At 42.5% G+C, this 27341-nt stretch overlaps 5 protein-coding genes and 1 long non-coding RNA gene across 7 annotated transcripts in view; all 6 read right to left on the bottom strand.

Moving 5' to 3' along the window:
* LOC109468978 (aminopeptidase N-like) overlaps positions 1-3058 on the bottom strand; it is a 29333-nt gene extending 26275 nt beyond the window's left edge. The window contains exon 1 of the mRNA XM_019767359.1: positions 2193-3058. Coding sequence (XP_019622918.1) covers positions 2193-2767 — 575 coding nt within the window. The 5' untranslated portion in view covers positions 2768-3058. The remainder of the gene's footprint in view (positions 1-2192) is intronic.
* A 3656-nt stretch (positions 3059-6714) lies between these two features.
* On the bottom strand, positions 6715-7612 carry LOC109468701. Its single transcript, XR_002140144.1, has 3 exons — positions 7506-7612; positions 7110-7157; positions 6715-6745 (listed from the first exon to the last, which is right to left on the bottom strand). It is a non-coding gene; the product is annotated as an uncharacterized LOC109468701 (long non-coding RNA).
* Positions 7613-8591: 979 nt separating this feature from the next.
* LOC109468370 (C-type lectin domain family 10 member A-like) lies at positions 8592-14591 on the bottom strand. Its single transcript, XM_019766620.1, has 9 exons — positions 14588-14591; positions 14298-14444; positions 11667-11750; positions 11242-11286; positions 10993-11211; positions 10258-10350; positions 9640-9807; positions 9158-9222; positions 8592-8753 (listed from the first exon to the last, which is right to left on the bottom strand). The coding sequence occupies exons 1-9, from the start codon at positions 14589-14591 to the stop codon at positions 8592-8594; spliced, it is 987 nt and encodes a 328-aa protein (XP_019622179.1).
* Positions 14592-17624: 3033 nt separating this feature from the next.
* Positions 17625-20986, bottom strand: LOC109468991. The gene is made up of 6 exons (XM_019767376.1): positions 20686-20986; positions 19969-20124; positions 18922-19125; positions 18439-18500; positions 18010-18246; positions 17625-17729 (listed from the first exon to the last, which is right to left on the bottom strand). The coding sequence occupies exons 1-6, from the start codon at positions 20750-20752 to the stop codon at positions 17625-17627; spliced, it is 831 nt and encodes a 276-aa protein (XP_019622935.1). The 5' UTR covers positions 20753-20986.
* Positions 20987-21520: 534 nt separating this feature from the next.
* LOC109468994 (laminin subunit alpha-1-like) lies at positions 21521-27053 on the bottom strand. Of its 2 annotated transcripts, none has more exons than XM_019767379.1 (5): positions 26940-27053; positions 23237-23365; positions 22869-22921; positions 22528-22716; positions 21521-22134 (listed from the first exon to the last, which is right to left on the bottom strand). In XM_019767379.1, exons 1-5 carry the CDS (start codon positions 27004-27006, stop codon positions 22045-22047), a joined length of 528 nt encoding a protein of 175 aa, XP_019622938.1. In that variant the 5' UTR covers positions 27007-27053; the 3' UTR covers positions 21521-22044. The 2 variants fall into 2 exon arrangements, with proteins under 2 accessions (XP_019622938.1, XP_019622939.1); XM_019767380.1 differs by lacking the exon at positions 26940-27053 and adding an exon at positions 23576-23748.
* LOC109468995 lies at positions 24514-26706 on the bottom strand. The gene is made up of 4 exons (XM_019767381.1): positions 26585-26706; positions 26023-26075; positions 25678-25881; positions 24514-25231 (listed from the first exon to the last, which is right to left on the bottom strand). The coding sequence occupies exons 1-4, from the start codon at positions 26667-26669 to the stop codon at positions 25106-25108; spliced, it is 468 nt and encodes a 155-aa protein (XP_019622940.1). The 5' UTR covers positions 26670-26706; the 3' UTR covers positions 24514-25105.
* Positions 27054-27341: the final 288 nt, after the last annotated feature.

The raw sequence follows: 27341 nt of genomic DNA, 5'->3' as shown, positions 1-27341 counted from the left end.
ACACCCTCGTATTGTATATGGTGTGGCACCGTCTATCAACAGTTGTTAAGCCTTATCGTGTATGATAATTGTCATATCAAACATCTTTTAAGTTATGTAGCGTTACTGGGATGTTTTACTAAGGAATGCCAGTAATTGTTGTGAACACGTGTTGGCATTAAGCTCCCCTGTGATCAGTGTTCAGTAGAGACACTCATTTACTTTACCCTATGTCTTGATAGTTCTTCCCTTTGTTGTAGTGCTACTACACGTTGCATTATATTCTTCTGGAATCTCAGATTTCTTTTCGTTTCTGTTTCTTGTTTAATTTTCCCCCCTTCTGAACCGCGAGTGTAAAGTAACGCCTAGGTCACTGACTGGAACCCCTACCAGGTTTTGTCTCGTTAAATTAAAGGAAACCTTACACTAACGTGCTTTAATTACGTTATGACAGTTTCCCTACTGTTACCATGTATCCAGACAACACTGGCAAGTTCACAGTGAGAACAACGCTGTCTAGACTTGAAATTAACTATTTGGCAACAAGCCTCTTTCTTTCCTCTGTTTGCACTGTGTGTGTGTTTTGATTTAGAGTGACGAGGCTATAAGCCAACAAAAACCGAGTAAATGAAAAGTAGTTGAGGCTAACTTTTGCGATGGAGCTGGTCTTAGAAACATGAAGTTAACTGTTTGGCAACAAGGCTTTTTCTATCATGTGTTTGCACTTTCTTTTGATTTAGAGTGACGAGGCTATAAGCCAACAAAACCGAGCAAATGAAAAGTAGTTGAGGCTAACTTTTGCGATGGAACTGGTCTTAGAATAAGTTTTAAACATTAAGTTAACTGTTTGGCAACAAGGCTTTTTCTTTCCTGTGTTTGCACTGTGTGTGTGTTTTGATTTAGAGTGACGAGGCTATAAGCCAACAAAAACCGAGCAAATGCAAAGTAGTTGAGGCTAACTTTTGCGATGGAACTGGCCTTAGAATAAGTTTTAAACATGAAGTTAACTGTTTGGCAACAAGGCTCTTTCTTTCCTGTGTTTGCACTGTGTGTGTGTTTTGATTTAGAGTGACGAGGCTATAAGCCAACAAAAACCGAGCAAATGCAATGTAGTTGAGGCTAACTTTTGCGATGGAGCTGGTCTTAGAATAAGTTTTAAACATGAAGTTAACTGTTTGGCAACAAGGCTCTTTCTTTCATGTGTTTGCACGTTGTTTTGATTTAGATTGACGAAGTCATAAGCCAACAAAACCGAGGAAATGTAATGTAGTTGAGGCTAACTTTTGCGATGGTGTTGGTGTTAGAATAAGTTTTAAACTTGAGTGTGCCGTCACTATGTGTCTTGTCTTTCAATGTTGCGATAAAGAAATGTGTGTAATGTTTACCATGGGCGGAGCTGTGTGGTTGTATTTACGTAAAAACACGTCCCAGTCACTGTTGGCACCTCTTACACAGAAGAAACGTTCTTTCTGTTTAGGCAGCCCTGAAGGCAAATTTACGGCAATTCATCAGCTTTCAAACTGCGCCATGGACGACGAAAAGTCACGAGGTTACCAGTCAACTATGCAAAAAGGCATATGACTTGATTTATGTCTGTGTCTTTCGACAAAACAGAGGGCAATAAATTATGGAAAGTTACAAGGAATGTGGAAGGTCGGTATGGTACAAGGTTCTATTTGGCCTGGGTACCAGGCTATTTCCAGGGCCTACACTCGCCGCCTTCTCGGCTAAGATAGGCCAGCTTGTCGGCTTCTGGGCCGGCCAGCTCCTAGGCTTCGGATCATACACAAGCCTAGGCTAGCTCCTCGGCTCCAGGGCCTACACAGACCAGCTCCTCGGCTACAGGGCCTACACAGGCCAGCTCCTCGGCTCTAGGGCCAACATGCCCCCGACAAATTTGTACCATAGTCCTCTTGAGCCCCCTGGCTATGGATAAACTCTGGTGAGCCTAGCGTGCTATGGGTCTGGATCAGGCTGGGTTCTACGGTGCCAACCTTGTACGTGTTTGAGATAATTACTTGGACAAGACAAGCAGCGTCTCAACATTCCGCACATACGGTGTCCATCCCTCAATGCCATGCATCAATCCATCCAGACGATCTTAAGTTATGCTAACCACAACCATGTGGAAACACATACAAACAAACATGCACACGCACAGCAATGTCAAAAACAATACCTCCATGTTTTAGGAAGATAAGAAAAACACCTACATTGGGTCGCCGTTCGGCCCGGCGTATTGGCTGAGGTACAGCCCGGCCAGATCGTCCTTCAGAGGTCCGACGAACTCCACGTAGAGTTTGTACATCTGCCCTTCCCTCAGTGCCTTCCCCGTGGGAACCACGAGAAACTGGTTCGGCATGTGGAACCAGAAATCGGTGATATCTCTTGTAGAGCCATCGTCGTCGGTGAAGGTGACTTTACTGATGTTGAGTTTGTTGCTGTGTATGATAACCTCCGTGGCGCTGGAGTTACACAGCATCAGGATCTCCACATGGCCGCTGAAGACGAAATTCTCCAGGTCGATTTTCAGGAGGACGTCGTATGTCTCCGGTTGGAGGGAGAGGGGCAAGCGGACGTTGTCCCACGGACCGGGCGGGTAGGGTGTCGGGGTAGCCGCGCCGTCGGTCGGGACGACACTTACGGCTGCGGATCCACTTTCCTTCTCGACCTCGCACGTCTCCCTCCCGACTAACCCCGCCAGCAGCCCGACAGCCACCACGACGACTACGAAGAACACTCCTAGAAGAACCGCTGCAGATTTACTCAAGACGCACCCCTTCTCCATAATTCACAAATTTCGTCTTACGATGACCACCTGTGAACGCTTTGAACTCCGTAAGCCGGTCTACCGTCTCACACACGTTGCCAACTCTCGTGCGCCAAAGCGTCTGCACCCTCTCTCAGTCACTCCTCCTTCCGTACGTCCAGTGTATGTTGAAGGTTACGCCCCTTTTTGTAGGTACTAGACTTCTGTCAACACTGATGCAAGACTTGTAGACTGACCTACAACTATAGACCACGTGCTGGGCTACAAGTACGGCGAGCAAATACACACAGCCCCAACTCCTGCCGCGTGTACTACTAGCACTGTTCTCTGTATAGCCTGGTACCCAGACCACCGTAGGCTCGCCGGTATCTCTGCGGTGCTGGGAGTACCGCCCGCCCGCCGGCCTGGTCCATTACCACACGCCGGGGAAATTTTACCGGAAAGTATGCGTAAAGGCACATGTAAGAGAAGAAATGGAAACTTAAACGCATATTGCATTTGTTTAAGGTTTGTTTAAAGAATAGATTTTGTGTAGTGTAATTAGACCAGCTAAAAAGGTCAGGCTTATCAGAAGTGGGCTAGCCTCTGCTTAGTAGGACTGGGAACGATAAAACGCCCTTGAGCGGGCCTGTAACCAGGCTATATTCTATAGCGTATGGCTTTCATCAGTTATCCGCCTTTAACCTAGTCATCAGCCTCTCTCCGGGCTGCTGGCTGGATTTCCTCGGCACTGTGAGCTTTCTATCCCCGCACGGCCAGCCTACCCATCCCGGTGATTTTTACCTGCCCGATTTCAAAGAGGGCCTTTCAGGGGGTTATGGCGAAACTTCCTCTTGGGGCATGTTGGCCCTGGTGCCGAAAGGTTGACCTTGGTAGACCCTAACAAAAGCCTGGATTCCAGGCTAACGCTCCTGCGGTGATGCCAAATAAGAACCACTTGTAGACGGTACCACTCTTTTGTCAAACATCGCTCTTGAGTTGATTTTGCTACTGCAAACGTGAATTTTACTAATACAACTTACATGATTGTTGTGTTATCATAACGATTTATCAAGAGGTTTAAAAAGATAACATTATTATACTCCCATGTATGTGAAATGAGAAAAGCGCTTGTAGTTCATGGCGCCACACACTGTCAAACGAGAAAGTCGAGTCATTGTCCAAGTTGACCCGGTGTAATGTATGTTTGACGGAGTGGGAGTGTCCATGTTAGCAGGTTAAACAACTCACAGTATATGTTTGACTTTTCTCACGATTGGAGCGAACCATTTGCAACAGTAGGGGCCATTAAACAGCCTGTAGCTGCATCACTGATAGTAATTATAGTTTCCTCTTCTTCTCTAAACTGTGACCTCTGACCTGGCCAATGACCTAATCTATTAATGTTTGTCACCATGGTAACCGGTGTTGGGTTACATCATGTTGCAATTTTATAGTAGGAGGGATTTAGACTCCTGTCACCATATATACTGAATGTGTTTGAATAAGAATTAACAGACCATATGCGAAGGTAAACATTATGCATTTTCTTTGCTAATGTTACTTTTCTAGTTTCTTATCAAATTTAGAATGCGATATCATACCAATAACTTATAAAAACTAAACTTACCCAAACTGACTTTTAGCACCACCTTGTATATTTTGGTTGCCCTCCTTAAACATTTTACTTCCATATTTGCATATAGCAGTGGTGCCCACCGCTGTTCTAACCCTAGGCTTGTACAATTGACGTTTTCTTCTACAAGTCAATTTCTTATTGACTTTTCTCAAAGAAAATAAGAAGAAGGGCTGAAAAAGCGTGGCCTGGTTTCTAAGAAATCTATCGACCATTCCTTCGACTCTGTTCCAATTAAACGACCAATTACCCCTGATTGCCCCAGACTGAGTAGGCGATGTTTGTGTTAGACCTGTGACCTGTGCCATTAGTGGGTCTGGGCCATAGTGGGTTACTACCTTGGTTCTTGGTTCGACACATAATTACCATGTATAAGGCCATGTTGATTTTATTATATGGATCCTCTGGAACCAAAACTGATGCGAGCGTGCGAATACAAAACGTTTGGCAAAAAAATTGCTTTCATTATGAAATCTACGTGGTTTTGAAGGTTAAACAAATGACACAGAGTATGGTTTGGCGAATAATATAGTCTTCAAATTCATTTCTTTACATTTTCGTCTTTTTCATTTCATTTTGGCATTCTACGACATTGGTATCGTTTTCCAATATATTTTTTTTTGGAAACTTACGGTATATATTTGCTCATTTTGCCATGGCTTAATTTGATATTACAAAACGACACCCCCTTCTTGAAGGTTTGGAATAGTCTTGTATGATAGACAACGTTCCCCAAACAGACGTCGTCCATTTGGCGTGCTTACCTAATCTCCAAGTAGATGTTGATTGGAGAAACATAAGATAGATAAGGGTATCCCCCCGCGCTATGAATCCTATGAATGGGGAATGGTGAGTGGGTCTATCCAAGGGTGCCTGGTTCGTTCTTACTGCCCCCCCCCAAACCAATCAACTACTTTTTTTAATAAAAATCCGAGAACCAAGTAATGAAACTGTTCTGGCCTCCGTATTTCTGACCTTAACCAACTCTAACAAAGCCTCACTAATGGTTCAGTTGGGTCTAATTAGCAGGGCACCACGCATAGATTTTACCTAAGGAGCAGCTTAGAATAGACAACCGCTTTTAGACATTCCTATACAATAGTAACGTCTGTAAAATTGGGGTTATTTTTTGACCGAAGCAATTAGAGCGTATCCCTTTTTTACGGGTCAGACTATCTTTAGAATGTCATTTTCAAAGGTCAAGGTCAAAATGTCGAAGAGCAACTATTTCAACTTATTACCTCTTATGATCACGTTCCGTGCCTCGTGTCTTCTTAAGAATACTTGGCATTCTGCACTAAGCCTATAAACATGCGGCAATTATAATAGGATGTTGACATCTCAATATGCATTAGCCATCTCTCGCCCCCCCCCTCCAGGAAGCAAGAGTGTAGTTTCATTGACATACGCATGGTGTCGTGATAGTAAGGACCTCAAACATATTGGTTGACTGTAAGAAGCTACAACAAAGACACAGTCGGAGGAAACATATTGGTTTTGCTCTGTTTCTTCTTCAAACACATTAGGTCATTGACATGGACTGGTAGTCTGTCACCATGGTAACTGGTGCTGTAGCAGACACTGTGGTGTTGGGTTACATTATGTAGCAAGATAGCTGAAGGGGCTGGTCACCACATACTAGTATATGAATGTGTTTGAGTAAGAACAAGAAGAGCGGTGTTTGTTAAGGTAGACCATGTAAGGGTAAACATTATTTATTTGCATTTGTTTTGCAAATGTTACCTTTTTAGTTCTTATAGTTTTATTAGGGGAAAGCCGTACAGAAGATACAGTCGTTGAGAATCTTGTGTTCCGCACAACAGAGACAGACTTTGGTGAGGAACGGGACGGTGTCGGGGGGAGGGCAGTCGTCGGCTTTTTCCGGACACGACAGGTTGTAGACTAAGTCGGCCGGCTCGTCGTTGACTTCGTACATGAGGCTTATCTGTCCGGGACACACCTCAGTAGCCTTCTGACGGGCCTTTGTGTCTGTAGGGAAGTTCAGCAATAAAGGGTTAATGCCCCACCCTGAGGTGTATATGGTGACATAATCCCTTGTCAGGTGTGATTACCACCGAATGAACCACCAAGTGAGCGAAGCGAACGAGGTGGTTTATGAGGTGGATATCGCACTTCATTCATTCATTATACGAGTGCCTTGACCCTCTTTTCATTTCATCCATATCCATATGCCTTTGCCTCCTTAAAAATTTTATTCAAGTTACTTGACCCCCATAATTTCATCCAAATCCAGGGTTTGCTTCTTGTAAACTTCAAATCCAGAGCAAATCTACAAATTATTTTTTTGAACGGCCCATTGCATGAAAACAATGTATCCAATGATACTTACACGAATCCCGGAATGCTGGCTGCATCTGAACCTGAAGACAACATTTAGAGCTAGTTATAATATCAACTTTCTCATTTGTCGTGGCTACATCATGAGATTGCGACATATCGTGCATGCAAGGCAAGGCAATCTCGCTGGAGGGCACCATTGCATTACAGGTGCACCAAGTTTCAATTCTGGACCAATCGGCGTTTGCTTTCTTACTCGTGCTTTTGTCGATACTTTATATGTCTACCAATGAAGGGTTATTTTCACAGTATATATACTAGAGTTACTGTAGCAGTGATTTAAATTTTCTAGCTTAATTTTCCATTATAAACTGTACAATATTTGGCTAGCTCTTTGTCTTTGTTGGTTAAAAAAACACTGGAAATATATGTGGTTGTTGAACTCACAGCCTCCACCCATAAGACGAGGGAAAGTATGATGAGAGTCTTCAACATCTGTTCGGAAAAAAATTCTACATATCAAATATGGACATATAAATGTTGTTACGCGATGCCTGACTAATGGACTTTGGACTGCACCTATATATTTTGTTTCACATAATAGGCTCTGACTTTACGCCATAGAGAACATTCGTAACCAAAACTTGATCCTTATTTTCGCCTGATTTGAACGAAAAACTATGTGTTAAGTGTTTTTTTACAAAGATATGCAACTCTGAGGCCAATTCAGGATTCAAACCCACAACCCCTAGGTTCTAAGTCAACAACCCTAACCATAGTACTACCTGGCGACTTATTTTAACAACACAACGAAATAGCAATACAAGATCACTTCAAGCAAACCTTATGTAGTTGACTATAGAGCTCGTCTTCACCGAGAAGTCACAACAAGGCCGATTGCAGGAGTCAAATTGTGAAGATCTAGCTATAGGCCGTCACGACTGGCAAAGGTACACTGTACTGATGTCAAATATAAATGTTCCATGGTGTGGGAATACAGACACCTGTGTACAAGCTGTATCGATTAATCCAAGATATAAATTTTAAAGGACCATTATGTAACATCTCTGATATTTATGGTTGGCAATACGAGGGGCACTTATTTTGTGGCACCACCTCAAACTACTGACAGGCTGGGGAAAATTCCCAATTCCAGAATCACTATAATACATTTCCAAATAGACAAACACATGGGCACGGTCGGTACTAATAATTAGGGCTAATGGTTTATTAAACGGCAAGCAAAGGCATTTGCTGGTTTCAAATGCTTATACATAATAAGAAATAAGCAAACAGTCACGCCAAAAATTCAAACGTGTAAGATTGTTACATGCAGTATAAAACAATATAGTATATAGGATACAGGAGTTCTCATTTACACAACCAATAATCTCATCTAGAGTGCCATAGTATATAGTTTATAGTGTTGCCATATTCCATGAAATCTGTCTAAATACTTAGTAGTAGATATATCTTTTTGAAACAGGCATCTAATAGAATGAAAAATCTAAAGTAAGCAAAAACGTCTCTGGACAATTATGACGACTACAACATAGCACCCCACAGCATTCCTGATGACGACATTAAGTTGGTTGCAAACGTAATGAAATTGCTGTACACGTAATGACTTTGGTTGTAAACGTGATCACTTTGGTTGTAAATGTATTGTTGTAGATGTACGACTAGTTGTAAATGTCATGGCATCGGTTGTAAACGTCATCACTTTGGTTGTAAACGTCATCATTTTGATGGCAAACGTCATCACTTTGGTTATAAACGTAATGGATTTTGTTGTAAAATGTAAAGGTCATGGCATTAGTTGTAAACGTCATGACTTTGGTTGTAAACGTCATCACTATGGTAGCAAACGTCATCACTTTGGTAGCAAACTTCATCACTTTGGTAGCAAACGTCATCACTTTGGTTGCACTACTTCCCCTTAGGTTGCATGACGAGGAGAGGTTGCTTGACGTGCATGAGCCTGTAGGTCTGGATGGGCAGACAGTCGTTGGGGGTCCCCTGGGTGGCCGCGCCTGCGAACCCGGGCTGACACATCTCACAGTGCGCGCCCATGGTGTTGTGCTGGCAGTCCTGAATAAAAATGGGAACCACACAAAGTTTTACAATTATAATGACAACTAGAGAGGTAACATTTGCAAAGCAAATGCATAATGCTTACCTTCGCATACATGTATGTTCTACTCTGTTAATTCGTACAAAAAACACGTTCATATATATTATATGGTCAGACAGAAGTCTAAATCCCTCCTGCTATAAAATTGCAACATGATACAACCCAACACCAGGTACCATGGTGATAGATAGTCTTTCCAGGTCATTGACCTTTTTGGTTTAGAGAAGAAGAAGAAGAGGAAACGTAGCAAAAACAATATGTTTTCCTTCGGTAAACTTAATTAATAGTGAAGGGGATATAACGATTTATATGTGGATAGAATCAGGCAAGCAAACAACCACGAGTCGTTCCCAGAACTCACCGCGCAGCCGCCGTCCATGGTGCACTGGTTGGAGTGGTTGTGGCAGAAGCACGTGATCTGTTGGGCTGAGGGAAGAAATATCAAACAAATTGATACTTCTGTATAAGGCTAAGTCACAACTAAGTCCAACACAGATAGCTGTCCCTATACCTGAGCTATCCCATCACACGTACAGTTAGTTAGCTGACCCCAACACCTGTACGGTTAGTTAGCTGTCCCCAGCACACATACAGTTAGCTGTCCCTGTCCCAACACCTGTACGGTTAGTTAGCTGTCCCAACACACGTACAGTTAGTTAGCTGTCCCAACACACGTACAGTTAGTTAGCTGTCCCAACACACGTATAGCTAGTTAACTGTCCCAACACACGTACAGTTAGTTAGCTGTCCCTACGCATGCAGCGTTCGTTAGCTGCCTTTACTCCTAAGTTAGCTATCCCAACTTACGTACAGTTAGTCCCTACAGCTCTCTAGATGACTTACCAGGAGGTGCCTGGCAGATGTAGTGCTTCTCCTCGCAGCAGGCCCTGTCGTCCCAGTAGTACCCCTGCATCTGCACACAGTCTTGGTCCCTGTCGGCGTCGTCAGGCTGGGCGGTGTCCCAGTGGTTAAACTTCCCCAGGGCCGAGCCGTCAGCGTACACGTACTGGCCTGGGGAGAGCCAGGGAGTTCATTTTTTTAATAAGAGTAGCAAACCCCTTTTAAAGTTATCAAATGCAATTTCACGGGCATTTAAACTTTTTGTCAATTTTCTGGTCACTTTTTTAAGTATAGAAAATTGATTTAACCCTATACCATAGTATACTGTTGTCTGTGAGGCAAAAATGTGATGTCACCGACTTTTCCACAAAAGTGTACATGTACTACTACTATTCCAGTAATCTAGAATTTCGACTTTACCTGTTATTTATTAAAACAACCTCGCAGGTTGATTGGCGTTAGCATTTACTAGGATGGAATTTGGTGACTTCTTTAAAGAACTCTCTTCTCTCGTGATCTTAGATCGAATGGGACAGTTTGATATGAAATGCATGTCATCCTTCAGCATATTTACAAGTCCTGGTAGCACTCCTACACTGAATAATTGGGAACACATATCACCTTCGATGGCCCTGTCGTCCAGGCCTATCCAGTGGGGGTTGTGAGGGTTGAACGCCTGGAGAAACCCGTACACGAACCCGTGAGAAACCTCGTCTGCAGAGACATGGGAACATAAACATCGTCACACACGGAGGAACGCTGCCCCGCGTGGGGACAACAGTCGGGAACTGGGCGATGAAAAATTAGCTGAAAAGCGTAAATATAACGCATTCTTCTGTTGTCACGTGTTCAGCATTCACCATTTTCCCATTCCCAGGATGCATAGCGCCAGGGGGAACTGTCAATGTACGGTAATTGTTAACATTATACAGCTTGCTTTTATGCATTTTTGGTGGTGTTGGAGCATTTTGTGTTTCAACCTCGGTGACTTATTACAGATCGAATCTGACAACAAATAGAGTTTGAAATTCTTCTGTATTTTCTAGTATACCGTCTAAAGAAAAGGATTAACAATTATTTCTTGAAACACATGTTAAGGAGGCAGCCTTAAGTACTTCAGATCCTATCATCAAGGCATGTAAAACACCAATATAAATTGATGAAACGACATCATAAGGAGTGACCACCTGGCGCTATGCATCATGGGAATTGAAAATGGTGGATACTTCAGAATATGTTGTCACGTGATCGAAATAGAACAGAGAACATCAGATAATGATGACATTAAACCTTCGTGAGCAAAAGCATTATTTTGAATTAAAAAAAACAACAACTCTACTCTGATTGGTTGATTACCTTTGAGGACAGCCAATCCGGCGCCGTCCTGCGCGCATGCCCTCTCGGCGTCGGCGTACTTGACCACGTCGGTGGAGAAGCGGTAGCAGAGGTGGTCCTCGCCCATGACGTAGCCGGTCTGGCAGGCCAGGTTGACCACCTGCTGCAGCATGACCACCTGTTTGGGCGCCTGGACCACCACGGGCTGACCTTTGACCGGTTGGACCATCACGGGTTGACCTTTGACCGGCTGGACCATCACGGGTTGACCTTTGACCGGGGCAGGGGGTGGGTGGGACTTCATCACGACAGGAGCTGAATTTGAGCAAAAAAAATTGTTTTCATTTTTAATTCTTAGATTAACCATCTTTGAAGATGAGAAGAAGACAAAAACGATGAAGACTAACGGTATTCCCTTTCTCTAAAGGTGAAGTGACCATATTAACGTAGATGGAAAATTTCATTTAGGCAATAAACGCAGTGAATTGACAAGAGAAAATCTCATATCCCCATTAAACATTCAAAGTTTTTGTGACTTTCTCGTTTTATTCATTTTTGTGAATTTCTCGTTGATTTTGTCTACATTCACCAACAGGCTCACATGAGACACAGTAAAAACAATAAAAACTGACCCTTCCCTCCCCATCTACCTACACGAGGCGACTGTTTGTAGCTCTATATTATAGAGTAATTACCCGGGTGATGTTTCTGTACTGTAGTGACGACTGCTTGAGGCTTTACCACGGGCTGGGCCAAACCAAGGCCGTGCTTGGCGTAGTCTGGGGAAAACAAAGAATGATTACCATGAGTGATATTTAGTTATAGGCCCAACACACCAGCTTGTTTCTCCATTTGTGGCTGCACACCCCAAGTATGTATATAGTGAACGTCTCTGCAATCTATTTATCTATCAGTGGAGTTGTTCCTAAGGCAAAAAATTAGAATGCGAAATTGATGATAAAGAAAGGTGCTCATTATTTTATAGGCAAAAAAGTAACCTTGGAATGCTCTACATTTAATCTCTGATGGCCGTAGTTTCTTGGGTCGTGGGAGGGGAGCATTGGACATCAAGATATATTGGTGAGTCTGTATCTGTATGTGTATCTATATAGCCGGTATAACCGCCGTTCGGCGTAACACACCAGCTTCGCAGACACTCGGCGCGGCGGCAGCTAACTATATCACACCAAAGGACTTGTTACACTCAATCTTCGCACATTTAATTGCAGGAGTTGTTTAAAGCTTTCTAGTGATGATGCCCCAACTGTGCTTGGTGGCAACGAGTTCCAGTCTACGATAGTTCTTGGGAAATACGAGTTTTTAAACACCTCAATTCTTGGTTGATAACTCTGATATTTGAAGGCATGACAGTCACTGTTTCTTGCTCTTTTCTGGGCTGGAAGTCTGTAGTGCTGGAAACCAATGCCATCGTTTTCAAGGCCTTATTCACTGAACTGCACCCACCCAGAGTTTTCATTCAACGCCAACAGGCACATACAAGCACCCCTGCACCTGAGCGGTTTGGAGGTCAAAGGTCGCGTAAACACAGACTGCTGAGTACGTCACAACTGACTGCCACCTCAAGTGGTCTCTACTCGCAGGATGACAGGTATGGCACAATCTGAAACCTAGTCGAGTATAAAGACCGTTGTCCGGGCCTACACATCTGTATCTGTATCTGTACAGCCGGTATAACCACCCTTTGGCGTAACACACCAGCTTCGCAGGCACGCGGCGCGGCGGCAACTGACTACATTACACCGATCAACTTGTTACACCTAACCCTTGAACATCTAACTCTAGACATTGTTTAAAGCTATTTAATGAAAGTGCCCCTACTGTACTTGGTGACAGCGAGTTCCACTCTGCGATAGTTCTAGGAAAGAATGAATTCTTGAACACCTCAATCCTTGGTTGATAATTCTGGTACTTGAAGGCATGGCTATTTCTTGTTCTCTTCTGGGCTGGTATCAGGTACATTTTTATCTGTCTATTTGGCTAATTTCTTAACTCTTTTGAGCCTATTCTGAAGCCTAGCTACATACAAATGCCAGTTCCTCGCTAAATGTAATGCCTCGTATTGTCCCAGTGATAGTTTGGGCGATATATAGTATCGTTGAGCAGCATAATGCAAAAATAATATGCCTGGATTTTTATGACCGTTTAGTATTTATCATTGTTGAAAGTCCTTCTGACTAATTCAGAAGTGAAGATAGTGTCTACCCTTAGTAGCCAGACCACGTGTTGAGGCTGTTAACAGAAACTCTGCACCTGCCGAAAAAGAAAAGGGTAAAGTACGTAGTGGGAGGGGGGCAAACTGTCAGCTGTGGCGCCACATTGCTAGGAAACACATTGCTGATGACAGGTGCATCCAATGCAATTTCAGAACAGGAAAACTGGAAATATTCTGAATAAGGCAACATTTGTGATAGTGACACATACTGCTTCACATGCTGGCACATACTGCTTGGCACATTTGAGTCAGCATTTCATACTTTCGGCTTTTAGAACTGCAGAAACAAGCCCCAAGATGAGTCCTTTATTTTCTGGTTGGTACCCTAAAAATCAGCCAAGGTCCCTTCCAGTTACTACTTTCCGTCATAATTTTGGGAAGTATTGCTCCATTAGGGTCAATATACATTGGGATGGTGTGGTTTCAACTTAGTATGTAGATTAATGACTAGAATATTGACTTTGAAAATCTGGTTTTCAAGCCCTAAAAACTGCACTAGATGCCTTTAAGAAAATCTAACTCAAGATCATTATATTGCATCTATACTCCATCTATTCACAATGACGTCCTTTCTGTCGGAAGTCATTTTTCATGTTCTTTGATGTTTCTGTTGTAAACATGTTTACATGTAAACAAACATTGTGAAGTAATGTTGACACCATGCGACAGGTGGTGAGGTTGAACAGACGAAATCTATGGTAGGGAAAGTCCCTCATTAACGATGTTTTCTGTAGATGATATCTATTCGATACATACGATAAGGGAGAGTATCAACTATTCATTATCAATTAGTAAGCAGATTAAACAATCAATAGCTCATCAACCAACATACCCTGGTGACAAGTCAACAATGTCAACTATTTAACAAATTGATAACTTGATTTAGAGTTTAATAACTTGTTGCTAATCGGTTAAGAACTCAATAGCCAATTACGGTTTAACTACTAATAATTATTAACTCATTAACGAGTCCTCATCTGACCTTCCTGTGTATTCACCGTGCTATTCCGTAACCCAGTTAACCCAATAACTATTTCAACCAATTGACTCGATTTTAACTAATGATTAACTTATTAACCAGTCGATAACTTACGTGCCAGACAGTTGTCTTCGTCCGACCCGTCGCTACACTGCACGATTCCGTCGCAGCGTTCCGCCTCCTGTATACACCCCCTGCCGTTGGTACATGGGAGGGACCCCGGGTACAAACACTGGATAATCCGGTGGGCAGACCTCTTTCCTGTTGTTGGGTAGGGAATGGTAATTTTTTATTCCAACATTTATATCACAAGACATATGGCGTCGGCACACTCAAGTTTTTTCAACATATTTTTTGCCGCCACCAAAGCAGAGGACAAACGCATGAACGGACAACAGACATACTCATGTTCACCCGAGTTAAGTGAGTAAAGTCGTGTCAAGTGCCTTCCCCAAGGGCACAAGGTCGGTGGCATGGCAGGATTCGAACTCGGGACCTCTTGGTTCTGAACCGAACACTCTGTCTTTACGCCAAACGACCCCACCCAATTTTTGGTTATTGGATTAATTGTATCCAGATTCGTGCCTATCTAGTTCTATGCCTGAATGGGTTACGGTTAGGGTTAGGGTTAGGGTCAGGTATGGTTCAGGATAGTCTCTGTGTATCCTAGAACGTAGATTTGCCCCAGGCACGATTTTGGATACGCGTGGACTATCGTACATGAGTATGGGTTTGAACTACTCTCTACAGTTTTGAAAAGTGTGGTGGGTTCTTTAACGTGCTCGAGGTGTGTCTCTCTTCAAACATGGGGCCTCCATTTAACGTCCTGTCCTAGGGACGTCCCTAACCGAAGCTAGGTTCTTATTTCCACTTGAGTACACTGAGGAGATTCATGTCAAGTGTTTTTGTAAAGGGTACAACAGTGGGGTGATAAACAGATGGATTCGAACCCCAAACCTCTCGATCCTAGTGCTGCCAGCCTAACCTCAAGGCCACAGAACACACGGAGCTGTGTTTATTTGCGTTGTGGTTTGGACACCCACCATTACCATTGTTCGGTGCCGATACCTTCGTTTACGTTTATGTTTGCAAAGCGACCGCAAAGCAAACCACATACCAGATACCGTGGGAGAGTCGGGTAACAGCTACAAAGAGGCAGGACGAAGTGAAGAACATTTTGCGTCTGTCCCTATATCATGAACCCTTCATGCAGCGTAACACGCCAGCATCGTAGGGACGGGGCGGAGCTAGAATGTTACATTACTTCGAATGAACTGTTATACATGCACCTAACATTTGCACTTCAAACTTTGCGTTAACTTCAAACTTTGCTATCTACTGAGGATACCTAAGTTGTCTTTGGTGACAATGAGTGCGGCTCTACGATAATCTTAGAAAAAAGGAAACCCTACACTTCTAAGATATCTAAATCTAAAATATCTAACACTTCAATGAATAAAACTTGACTTACACCGTTTTGGGTAGGAATGATAAATTAGCCTACAGTGATAATACTGATTATCTAGACAAAATGTTTTCCTATAAAGCATCAAAGTAAAGTTGTTCAACCCTTTTTCTTGATTTCTCTGCTTTTTTGAGACGTTTTGATATCCTGTTTACCATCATAAATGATTTATTTTAGTACTGAGGTATAAAATCCAAGACACACCAACTTGAACAGGTTGTGATAAGTATATGGTTTAAGTACATCTATACCATACATAATGCTATAATTACGATGAGATTTGACAAGCATATTTTACTACAAGCAGATTCTTCATTCAAAATTTTAGACTAGAAATCATCAGTATATTTTTGGCCAAGAAATCACAAATTTCATCAAATTTGAAGAAACCTTACCTTCACATGACAGAAAAGTAGCCACCACCAGAAGAAGTAAGAAAGACGTCTTCATAATTAAGTTTTCTTGTTCACTTCTTAAGAAGAACGTACGCTCTGCAGAGGCGAACTGCTTGGAAGGCTTCCAAAATCTTCTTTAGCGTCCCGGGCTAGCTTGGTAAGCCTAAAAATAACTTGTTGCCTACTACGCATGCGCTGGCATGAATATCTGACGGCCGCCATTGTACTAGGGCTCAATGGCGGGATTTTTTGAAGAATGACTTGAGAAAACACGCAAATGTTAAGGTGAGTCTTGTATGACATAGGTGGCCAAGGGTCAGGACAGGAATGCCTTAAAGAAAATAGAGCTGTCTTTGTGTCTGAGACTGGTAAAATAAACAGTCTGGGACCTACTCACAACATATCTAAGACATCCAATCTGTGTACCTTCTGAAAAGTTTTCTTTTCTTACGAAATCGTATTGCCATAACGGTAAAATTCCCACAACGAAATCTTTGCACCCTGTACATGTATTAAGAACCAAAAGTGTGTTAAACTTTTCAGTAGAGAGTTATGTGTACATGAATGGCACGTTGTCTCTGCCTTGTATGCATTGTAGGCTGGTAGGTATGTCTAAACGAAAATTTTAGAACCAGAATAACTAATGGTATTAAGTTTTTATGTTGAAAATTCGTGCTGTCTCAGAAATATTAGTCAAATGGAATGTAAAACATGATAGAATCGTATATGAAAAAGTAAAAAAAAAAAATCAAATTTAGTGACACTGTCATTATGGTAGTTCATACATTTATCATTAATTTCTTTGTATCAGAAGTTCAATCACCGTATCCGAATTTAGCTACTGATTATTGATATGTAAGAAATACAAAGGAAATATATAGTTACTCATGATTTTATTCAAAACCCCAAACATAACAGTGAACATTCTAATAATTGACTTACAATACAATGGCGTAGTTTGACTCATGCCAAAAGGTACACAACAACTTTGGAACCATTCTATAACTCGATGTAACACCGGTTCTGTGAGAAATACACATCGCTATTTAAAACATAAACAGAATTCTTCAGAATTTGAATAATTCCTAAATCTACAAGAAAAGAGGATATATAAGTGATAAGAACACAAGCAAACCGTAAGATTTTCCACCATTAGGAAAACTGATCATGAAGCACCGTTGAAATCAGCACCAATTTTTTTACTGCTACTTAACATTCTCATTAAACGTTAAAGTTTATCATAGTAGGATATATAGAAGATACATTGTAATAAGCACAACGTTAAATGCTCCATCATTCAAAACTTTACTCCAGAACGTACTGTGCCTGCGCAAAACCCTGATTTTTCACGATTTTTGATGGATGTTTGGTCACCGTTGCATTAGGATTTTGTCTGTTACAGACGATATCTTTTCCAACATAACATTTGGAGACTACAGACGGGATGTCAACCTTAAGCTTATATACGCGAATACGACCTTATATGAGACGTTCTGCCGAAGTGCTATGCACAATACATTACGGGTTTCGCGCAGGTGCAGTACGTTGAGCTCTGCCTGAGCCGATGACATCACGGTTGAGTTATCCCTTCTTGCCGTGATGACGCATCACGACTTGCTGCACCCTCATTGGTTGCTTGACGTGCATGGCGACTGGCTGCAGCCTCATGGCAACTGGTTGCTTGACCTGTGCAACCAAATAAAATCCAACCGTAAATCAGTAAATATCAACATCTTTAACTACAAATTGATACTGCCAAACTACAAAATTAATGCATAATGTTTACTAAAAACACATTCATATGTATGGTGAGTCTAAATCCCTCCTGCTATGAAATTGAAACCTAACACTAGTTACCATGGTAGCAGCCGGCTGGTTCAGGTCATTGACCTTTTGTGTTTGGAGAAGAAACTGAGCAAAAACAATATGTTTTCTTTCGGTAAGCATTAAAAAAACTATGGCTCACCTGCACTCGTTGCATGACCACCTGCTGCACCGGTTTCTGCACCACCTGCATCACCTGCCTCACAGGTTGTTTCTGCATCACTTGCATCACCTGCTGCACAGGTTGTTTCTGCACCACCTGCATCACCTGCACGTAGCGGATGGGCTGACAGTCGAACGGGGTGCCCCGGGTGGCCATGCCGGTGTAGCCGGGCTTGCACTGCTCGCAGTTTGTGCCGGCCGTGTTGTGCTGGCAGTTCTAGGAAAAACAGAAAGCAACACGCAAAATATTTCATTTCACGTGAAAGCACGTTTGTCAGTAAGCGCTAACGAAGTAGATCAGTTCCTAAAGAACCCATTATAACTGTTTTGAAAGACACGGAGTCACAGTAGATTGCTTAGGCTCAGAAGAGGGTCAATTTTCAATTTGAAAGTAAAGGAGCATACTTACAGCACAAACGCCTTGGGCAGCGCAGTTGTTGGAGTGGCCATGGCAGAAGCAGGTTATCACAACTGGAAAAGAGAACTTGTATTTAAATCAGATCCGATGAAACATATAATCCAGAATAGATAACCTATTACAGCAGAAGTTACGCCATGACTTATGTACTGTAGACAGTCCTTAGGAAAGACAAAATGGACAAGAATTGAATGGCACTGCATGCATATGGCGTATAGCTACTGATCCTATAGCCAAAGACCACACATTGCATAAGCTTCAGATGGTTTTGAGCTGTCGAACATAATACTAACTGTGCACCAAAAACAAGCTCCAGAGCTCCGAGTGTCTGTATCGATATAGCTGGTATAACCGCCCTTTGGCGTAACACACCAGCTTCGCAGGCACGCGGCGCGGCGGCAGCTGGCTACATTACACCGAACGACGTGTTACACCTAACCCTTGAACGTTAGGCTTAGAACGTTAGTATCTTACTTTGTTGAGGCTTCTGCACGACGGCGTAACCCTTGGGCTGCTGCACCACCATCACGGGCTGCTTGGGGGCTTCCTCAAACGGGGCGGGCTCCACCTCTTGCTTGGGAGCTTCTTGAACCGTGACGTACTGCTGGGCAACCTTGACCGGCTGGACAACCACCGGTGCCGGTGCCGGCCTGCCCTTCGAACGTTGCGCTGCCCAGACTGTAATTACAAAAGTACATCTCTATGTCTTTTATCATGATCATATCCATTATCATACCAGGCTCCTCATACAGGCTAAGCCAACACTGCTTCTCCAAGAATAGTAGTTAGTAGTAGTAGTAGTAGTAGTAGCAGTAGTAGTAGGCTACTCATACAGGCTAAGCCAACACTGCTTCTCCAAGAATAGTAGTTAGTAGTAGTAGTAGTAGTAGCAGTAGTAGTAGGCTACTCATACAGGCTAAGTCAACCCTGCTTCTCCAAGAATAGTAGTTAGTAGTAGTAATAGTAGTAGTAGTAGTAGTAGTAGTAGTAGTAGTAGTAGCAGTAGTAGTAGGCTACTCATACAGGCTAAGCCAACACTGCTTCTCCAAGAATAGTAGTTAGTAGTAGTAGTAGTAGTAGCAGTAGTAGTAGGCTACTCATACAGGCTAAGCCAACACTGCTTCTCCAAGAATAGTAGTTAGTAGTAGTAGTAGTAGTAGCAGTAGTAGTAGGCTACTCATACAGGCTAAGTCAACCCTGCTTCTCTAAGAATAGTGGTAGTAGTAGTAGGAGGAGGAGGAGGAGGAGGAGTACTTATTAGTAGTAATAGCAGCAGTAGTAGTAATAGTAGTAGTAGAAGCAGCAGTAGTAGTAGTAGTGGTACCAGTATTAGTAGTAGGGGTGGTACTTAATAGTAGTAGTAGTAGTAGTAGTAGTAGTAGTAGTAGTAGTAGCTCATTACTACGCACTCTACTACCACGAATAACTCAAGAAAACTCAAATAGAATGTCTCTACCTTTAGTGTGTGGGTAGGCCTTGATCAGAACTCAAAGTGAGTAGATATTGGTTTTTCATACTTACATGTTTCGCAGTTCTGTTCGTCCGATAAGTCAGGACAGTCGAAGACTCCGTTACAGCGGTCCTCGTTCTTGATACAGCCGAAGCCATTGCTGCAGGCCAGGTTTGACGGGTAGTGGCACATCTCAACATACGGCAGCACCTGTTGGCTTTTCTTGCCTTGAGGTAACAGATACAGTACAGCACTGTTTATCAAACAGTGGCACCTTCTTTGCCATGCATTCACAGCGTTAAGAGGCTTTGTGGTAAGGATTACAGAACAGCTACAGTTTTCAGACAAGGTGCTTGGAAAAGCAGACAGTACCTGTGATATTATGTTCACTTGGAGCACTAGCTCACAAGTTGGTATGGGCGCGGCATAGATTTTCATATTGAAGCATGCCTTAAAGCATACGTAAAGATATCGTTTTTATTACTCAAAAGGCGTGCCCTAATGTATGCTTAAATGTTGAATTTCATGTAGTGATTATAATGATTTGATAGTTGAACGTTTATACAGTGCTTCTAAGCGTTGATTTTGATAAATGATGAGCCAAATGGCGTTTGTAGATAGATATATAGATAGGCTCAGCTTAGAAAAAGTCGCAAATCATTGTATTTCAATTGCTATTTCTAAATTTTCCCATACCTTTACCTGTGCCTTGGAGCATGAACCACATTTTACATACTAAAAAAATTACCAGCCGGACTATGAAAATTTCCACTAAAAATGCAACTTACCTGCGCATCCATGAAAGCTGACTGTCACAGCCAACACAACGAGGAGGACAAAAACTTTGCCGTCCATGTCGAAAAAGCTCAAAGTCTTTCCTGTGCCAAAATAGAGTAGACCAGCCCGGCGACTTGAAGCTCACTGTATGCACTGCAACGGCTAATGACGGTTCTGTCTTCTGATAGGCTTTATCTGTGTGTGGCATCTGTGCACATGCGTACATTTCAAGGAGTCTGTGGATGCCTTTGTTGCCATACAAAGACGTCTTGGCTAGGAAAGAACAAACGAAGCGCGTAAAAGAAAATGTGAGGCGAGTCTGACCTGCACAGGTCAGTGGGGTCATCCTGGCAAGCTACAAACCAAAACAGATCAGGTTGCCTGCCCAGACATGTAAACTTTACCGTCTAAAGCCCCTCTCACACTTAGCCGAATATGGCAGTGAAAAATAACAGGCGAAGCACGTTAACAATAGGAAAAGTATCGAGGCATTAGTAGATATAAAGGTAACTAACCCGAAGACAAAAATTGTGTAGTTTAAAAACAAACGTGCACAGAGCAAGAGCAAAATTTGTGGCTGCATTTGATGTAAATGATTAGATTTTCATGATGTCACAGGAGCAATATAGGTTACGAGTAGCTAGCCCCAAGACAAGACGTATGTAGTTCAGAACCTATATTTGAACACACAACATTCTGAAACGTTAGAAGCTCTTGCTGCTTCGCCCTGATAGTCCTGTATTTCGTGAGTTAACTACGTCTATACGTATACACTGTCTCCCAAAATGTTAAAACTATGAAAACAGTGCAAAGCCACAAGTTTTGATTTCCAAATGTTTATTACATCATGTCACACGATTTAATCATGTAAATCGATATGTTAAAAAAATTAAGGATGAAATAACACTTCCTGGCAATAGATTTAAGCTTCACAACCGTAGCTCACTTCCAAATGTACGTGTCGTCATAATACATTGTCAGGTAAGAACAAAATGACCAAAATGCTTCTATATATCACAAATAGCGCAGAGTAAGGATTGTGAATCTGTATTGTATTGTAAGCACACCTGTATTGTATTTCACTTTTTTACTGCAAATGTTAATATGCTTTTAATCTATCTGTAAATTTTCAAAAAAAAGTTCAGTTGTGTCAACACGTTTGCAAAGTTGAGTATATACATAAAGATTTGAGATTCGAAAGTTCAGAGAGTTCGTCACAACATATCAAACGTACAAGAAGGATAATCTGGAACACACTCAAGTCCTGACTTAAATCACGATTCACTCGTTTGATAATGTGACATCGCGGGGTGGCAAACAAACAAACAAACAAACAAACAAACAAATGACGTCACGTCATCAGACGGCTATTAGCCCTTCTTGCCGTGACGCCTCATGGCTGGCAGGGCGACTTGCTGCACCCGTACTGGCTGCAGTCGGAAAGCCACAGGCTGCATGACCTGTGCAACCAAATCACATCCAAATCATTCATAAAGATACCAATATCAAAACTAATTGCAACATCTGAATAGCAAAGTTCCTTTTATCACAACCATTTATTTTTCACTAGCCGACGTTTCGATGACCGTCTGTCATCTTCATCAGGACAATTCTGACTTGCCAGAATTGCCAAGATTTGTCAGAATTGCCCTAATGAAGATGAAAGACGGTCATCGAAACGTCGGCTAGTGAAAAATAAATGGTTGTGATAAAAAGAACTTTGCTATTCAGTCGTTTACCAACCTGATGAAATTATTTACGGATAATTGCAACATCGTTTTGCAAAATACGACAAAAAAGTCTTCCAGAAAAAAAAACAGAACTCTGTGGAGAAAAGGTTTATTTTGCCTCACCTGGACCGGTTGCATTAACACCTGTTGCATTGGCCTTCGGGCCACCTGCATCACCTGCTGCACCTGTTCCTGGACCACCTGCACGTAGCGGATGGGCTGACAGTCGAACGGGGTGCCCCGGGTGGCCATGCCGGTGTAGCCGGGCTTGCACTGCTCGCAGCGTGCGCCGGCCGTGTTGTGCTGGCAGTCCTGGGAAACAGTCACAGAAAATGTGTTAGATTTGTAGGGCACTGAAAAGAGAACAAATGTAGATAGCAATTAGGTTCGTCCTAATCTTTAATCTTTTACAAATTCCATATTGAACTTTTCAAAAATCCTCTGATGCTAGTGTGTATACTTACAGCACAAACGCCTTGGGCAGCGCACTTGTTGGAGTGGCCATAGCAGAAGCAGGCTTTTATAGGGTAGAGAGATAAATCATAAATAGATACTTGTCATCTAACATATTCAACTTCTGTTCTTAATGTACTTTAATTGTTTACTTTTATACGTATTTAACTACTCTTAAGAAGGTTAGACCTCTGGCCAGTCTCAGACTTACCCACGTTAGCTGGTTCTCCGTACTTTATAGCTCATGGTCAAAAAGTTTCATCTCCTAGCTCATTATAGCATCATTTCAAAATTTTCTAAATTTTCTAAAGTGCATCAATATGGAGACCTAGCTAGCATATGCATTACACTGTGAATAGCGATGTGTGTCCTTACTTACACGGCCTACAGTTTTCTTCGTCCGAGCGGTCCCAACAGTCGATGACTCCGTTACAGCGGTCCGTGGCTTTGACACAGCCGATCATGTCAGTGCAGTTCAGTTTGGTTGGACCGTGGCAAAGACTCCCAGCTTGAAGTTTAAACAGAGGCAAATCTTTAAATTTCTTTGAACAGTAGCTTAGCTTTGGTGACAAAGATTTCAAGTTTCTTATCAGCTGTAGCCTGAAACTTTCTTAGCGTGTAGACGTCAAGGATCATGATTCGCTCTTAGTTATTCCCTTGAATTTCTTAAGACAGAATTAAGACTGCTGTTAATGTACAAACCAAAAAGGAGACTTACCTTCGCATCCATCAAAGCTTGTCGCTGCAACTAACGCAACGAGGAGGGCGAAGAATTTGCCATCCATTTTGGAGCCTTTAGTCTTTCCGATACTCAGAGACTTGTTAAATTAGACCAATTAACTTATCAGCTTTATGTATATATGTGTGTGTGTTGGGTGTGTTGTCCGTTACTCATGCACAAATGTAGTGGAACCGGACGAAGCCTTTATTTCCCTTACAAAGAAGTGCTTGACAGTGACGTAATCGATAGGAAAGGTATCGGGGCATTAGAGCAAAGGTAGCTAACCCGAAGACAAAAGTTGTATAGTTCAAAACTTAAACATATGTACACAAAGCTTTTCTGGCTGCGTTTGACGTGGCTGATCATAGAGTTTCATGAAATAGTCACCTTGTCAGTGAAAAATAATAGACGAAGCATGTAAACAAATAGGAAAGGTACCGGGTCATTAGAGTAAAGGTAGCTAACCCGAAGACAAAGCTGTGTAGTTAAAAACACGAGCATGTACACAAAACAGAATTGACGTGGCTGATTATAGAGTTTCATGACAGATGTCTTATTGTAATCGAGGAATAAGCAAATAAGTCTTTATCTAACCTTGTCAATGAAAAGTAACAGGCAAAACATGTAAACAAATAGGAAGGTATCGGGTCGGTAAAGGTAGCTAACCCGAAGACAAAGCTGTGTAGTTAAAAACACAAACATGTACACAAAGCAGAATTGACGTGGCTGATTATAAAGTTTCATGAAAGGTACCGTAATCGAGGAATAAGCAAATAACAGAAAAACAGTGCGGGCGAAGTATGTAAACAAATAGGAAAGGTACCGGGGCATTACAGCATAGGTAGCGAAAAGTTGCGTAGTTCAAAACACAAAGAGATCTTTCTCTAACAGAAAACAGGCAGTCTGTAAACCTAGAGGAACATTATACAGGGGCAGTAAGGTTAGGGGCAATGAGCACAATATAGAGCAGGTTTACTTGCTAAAGTATAAACTGTGATAACTTAAGTTCTTGGTCTGTGCTCAAACAAAACATTATAACAGTTGCTGATAGATATAAGAGTGGCTGGAAAGGAGTAATCTAGACAGAACGCCTACCATTAGAATGTTACAACAAAATGCGGTTCAAGCCACAAGTTTCCATCTGAAAACGTTTATTACTTCAATGTCACACGACTAAATCTTGGTGGGTGTACATCTTCTAGAGAAAACACATTCATAGCACCATGGACCAGAACTTAACAATTGATGAACTTCACACACTTAAAGGTGTTCTAAAGACTGTGTCATAAGAAAGTAAAATGTATGAAAACGCTAAAGCTACAATTCATCGCCCCATGTATACATCTTCTAGAGAAAACACAGTTAATAGCACCATGGACCAGAACTTAACAATTGATTAACACACTTAAAGGTGTTCTAAAGACTGTGTCATAAGAGACTAAAATGTCAAAACGCTAAAGCTACAAGTCATCGCTCCTTGGGGAATAGGGCACCGGTACGGCGTTGATCTAGCCGACTGCGGCTGAGTTAGCCTTTCTTCCCGTGACGCACCGCGACTGGCACTGCGATCTGCTGAACCCGCACGGGCTGCTTGACTGCCACAGGCTGCAGTCGGACAGCCACGGGCTGCACCACTGCGGCTGGCTGCTTAACCTGTACAGCCAAATCACAATCCAATCAGAAATCAAGAGATCAATATCAAAATCAGTGACAGAATTGCTCTGCAGAATCAGACAAGTAACGTAAGAAACCAAAACGAACTATTCATGATTTTCACACTTCCCATAATGCCTAGTGCTGGGTACGGCGCCATGACAGTTCTCAGCGCATCATGGGTAAGTCACTTTCGAAGTAACCACAATGCTAAAATTCAGCTGGATATTCATCATTTTGGAGACTGTGACCTACATAGGCCTGTAAACAACTTGCCTACATATGTGACCAAAATTAATAACTTGAATGTTAGCGTTAGGTTGTGGCTGCTTCGAAAGTGACTTACCCATGATGCACTGAGAACTGTCATGGCGCCGTACCCAGTACTAGGCATTATGGGAAGTGTGAAATTCATGAATGCGGAGAATTGTTATGTTTTTCCTCACCTGCACTGGTTGCATGACCACCTGCTGCACCGGTTGTTTCTGCACCACCTGCATCACCTGCTGCACCGGTTGTTTCTGCACCACCTGCATCACCTGCACGTAGCGGATGGGCTGACAGTCGAACGGGGTGCCCCGGGTGGCCATGCCGGTGTAGCCGGGCTTGCACCGCTCGCAGCGTGCGCCGGCCGTGTTGTGCTGGCAGTCCTAGGAAACAGGAACAAAAACTGTGATACTCAAGGTAACGGTACCAGTAATTTAGTTTTTCAAACAATTTCATATTCAAAATTTCAAAAAAATTCTGCAGCTAGCTGATTCAAATCCAATGGAGAGGTACGTGTCACTTACAGCACAAACGCCTTGGGCAGCGCACTTGTTGGAGTGGCCATAGCAGAAGCAGACTATTTTGGGGACAAGGGACAAACCATAAATAGATATCTGTCATTTAACATCATTTATATTTCTGATGTGATTTTTAAGATCTATGCAGTTAAGAAGTATAGTCCCCTGGCCAGTACTAGTCGACTAGACCCCGAAGTCCTATCCTCGCGTACCCTGGCCGGGAGCCACAGTCAATACCGGTTCCCCAATTGGCCAACAAGTCGTGAGACCGCCTATCTAAATCAGGGCTACGGTCCATCCAAATCTCCCGGCTGTAACTCTCCCGTAGCGATAATTAAGATCGGCGGGCGTCCTGTCTTTGGCCCCCGAAGGGAACTGGCTAACGGCCAGATATCCAGTCTGATTCCAGGTTAACCTTCACGGACAATAAATCGATATCTAATGGTAAAGAATTCTAATTATGATCTGCCAAGCTTATAAGGGGCTGGCTTTCATTGTCCTCTTATATCAATACAGAATCTTGCTAGTATATAAAGTACCGTATACAGCGATGTACACTCATACTTACACAGCCTACAGTTCTCTTCGTCCGAGCGGTCCCAACAGTCGATGACTCCGTTACAGCGGTCCGTGGCTTTGACACAGCCCATCATGTTAGTGCAGTTCAGTTTGGTTGGACCGTGGCAACTAAACCCAGCTTGAAGTAAAAGACGAAATCACATCTTCCCGTTAAAATTACTTTTTCTTTGCCATTTACAGTTTTCTGGCTAGGCATGCAGAGCAGGTACAGTCTGAAAATGCTAAATTAGCATTTAAAAGTAGCCATCAATTGGCACGTGCTTTATTATCACTGAATATAAAGTCTAATTTACTGAGAGAGAAACGAGAGTACTGTTCAGTTGCTCACCAACAGGGAAACTTACCCTCACAAACACCAAAGCTTGTCACTGCCACCAACACAACGAGGAGAACAAAGAATTTTCCATCCATGCTGGAGCTCAACTTCTTTCAGAAGCAGGAGACTGGGTGGAAGGACGCTTTTTATATGTGTTTGTGTTGCACCATTGCGCATGCGCACACCCATTGGAATTCACTAAGGTCTTTGTTGGTGCGATGCACAAAGACGTCTTTATTTCATAAAAATAACAGGTACCGGTGTAGCACGTAAACAAATAGCAGGGGCACGGGAGCAACGACCTAAGGGCCAGATACAAGGTCAAAGTCAATATGCTCAGCATAGAACAGGTTCTAATAGCTCTAGAATTAACCGCCTGATGAACGTGTGTTGAATTCTGTTTGATTTCTGATGATAATGTAATTCTTAT

Source organism: Branchiostoma belcheri, unplaced genomic scaffold, assembly GCF_001625305.1.
Source record: "Branchiostoma belcheri isolate BF01 breed outbred unplaced genomic scaffold, Haploidv18h27 scaffold2, whole genome shotgun sequence".
Lineage (NCBI taxonomy): Eukaryota > Metazoa > Chordata > Leptocardii > Amphioxiformes > Branchiostomatidae > Branchiostoma > Branchiostoma belcheri.
This window is presented reverse-complemented; position numbering and strand designations above follow the sequence as displayed.

Coding starts and splice junctions, on each gene's coding strand:
- LOC109468370 (XM_019766620.1), bottom strand. Junction 11,751..14,297: donor CGAAGACAACTGTCTGGCAC/GTAAGTTATCGA, acceptor TGTTTTCCCCAG/ACTACGCCAAGCACGGCCTT. Junction 9,223..9,639: donor CATCTGCCAGGCACCTCCTG/GTAAGTCATCTA, acceptor TTCTTCCCTCAG/CCCAACAGATCACGTGCTTC.
- LOC109468991 (XM_019767376.1), bottom strand. CDS start 20,752: ATGGACGGCAAAGTTTTTGTCCTCCTCGTTGTGTTGGCTGTGACAGTC. Junction 20,125..20,685: donor CAGCTTTCATGGATGCGCAG/GTAAGTTGCATT, acceptor TGTTACCTCAAG/GCAAGAAAAGCCAACAGGTG. Junction 17,730..18,009: donor TGGTCATGCAACGAGTGCAG/GTGAGCCATAGT, acceptor TTGGTTGCACAG/GTCAAGCAACCAGTTGCCAT.
- LOC109468995 (XM_019767381.1), bottom strand. CDS start 26,669: ATGATGGGCTGTGTCAAAGCCACGGACCGCTGTAACGGAGTCATCGAC. Junction 25,882..26,022: donor CTGCCCAAGGCGTTTGTGCT/GTAAGTGACACG, acceptor CCTGTTTCCTAG/GACTGCCAGCACAACACGGC. Junction 25,232..25,677: donor TGGTCATGCAACCAGTGCAG/GTGAGGAAAAAC, acceptor TTGGCTGTACAG/GTTAAGCAGCCAGCCGCAGT.
- LOC109468994 (XM_019767379.1), bottom strand. CDS start 27,006: ATGGATGGAAAATTCTTTGTTCTCCTCGTTGTGTTGGTGGCAGTGACA. Junction 22,922..23,236: donor CGAAGAAAACTGTAGGCCGT/GTAAGTAAGGAC, acceptor ACCCTATAAAAG/CCTGCTTCTGCTATGGCCAC. Junction 22,717..22,868: donor CTGCCCAAGGCGTTTGTGCT/GTAAGTATACAC, acceptor ACTGTTTCCCAG/GACTGCCAGCACAACACGGC.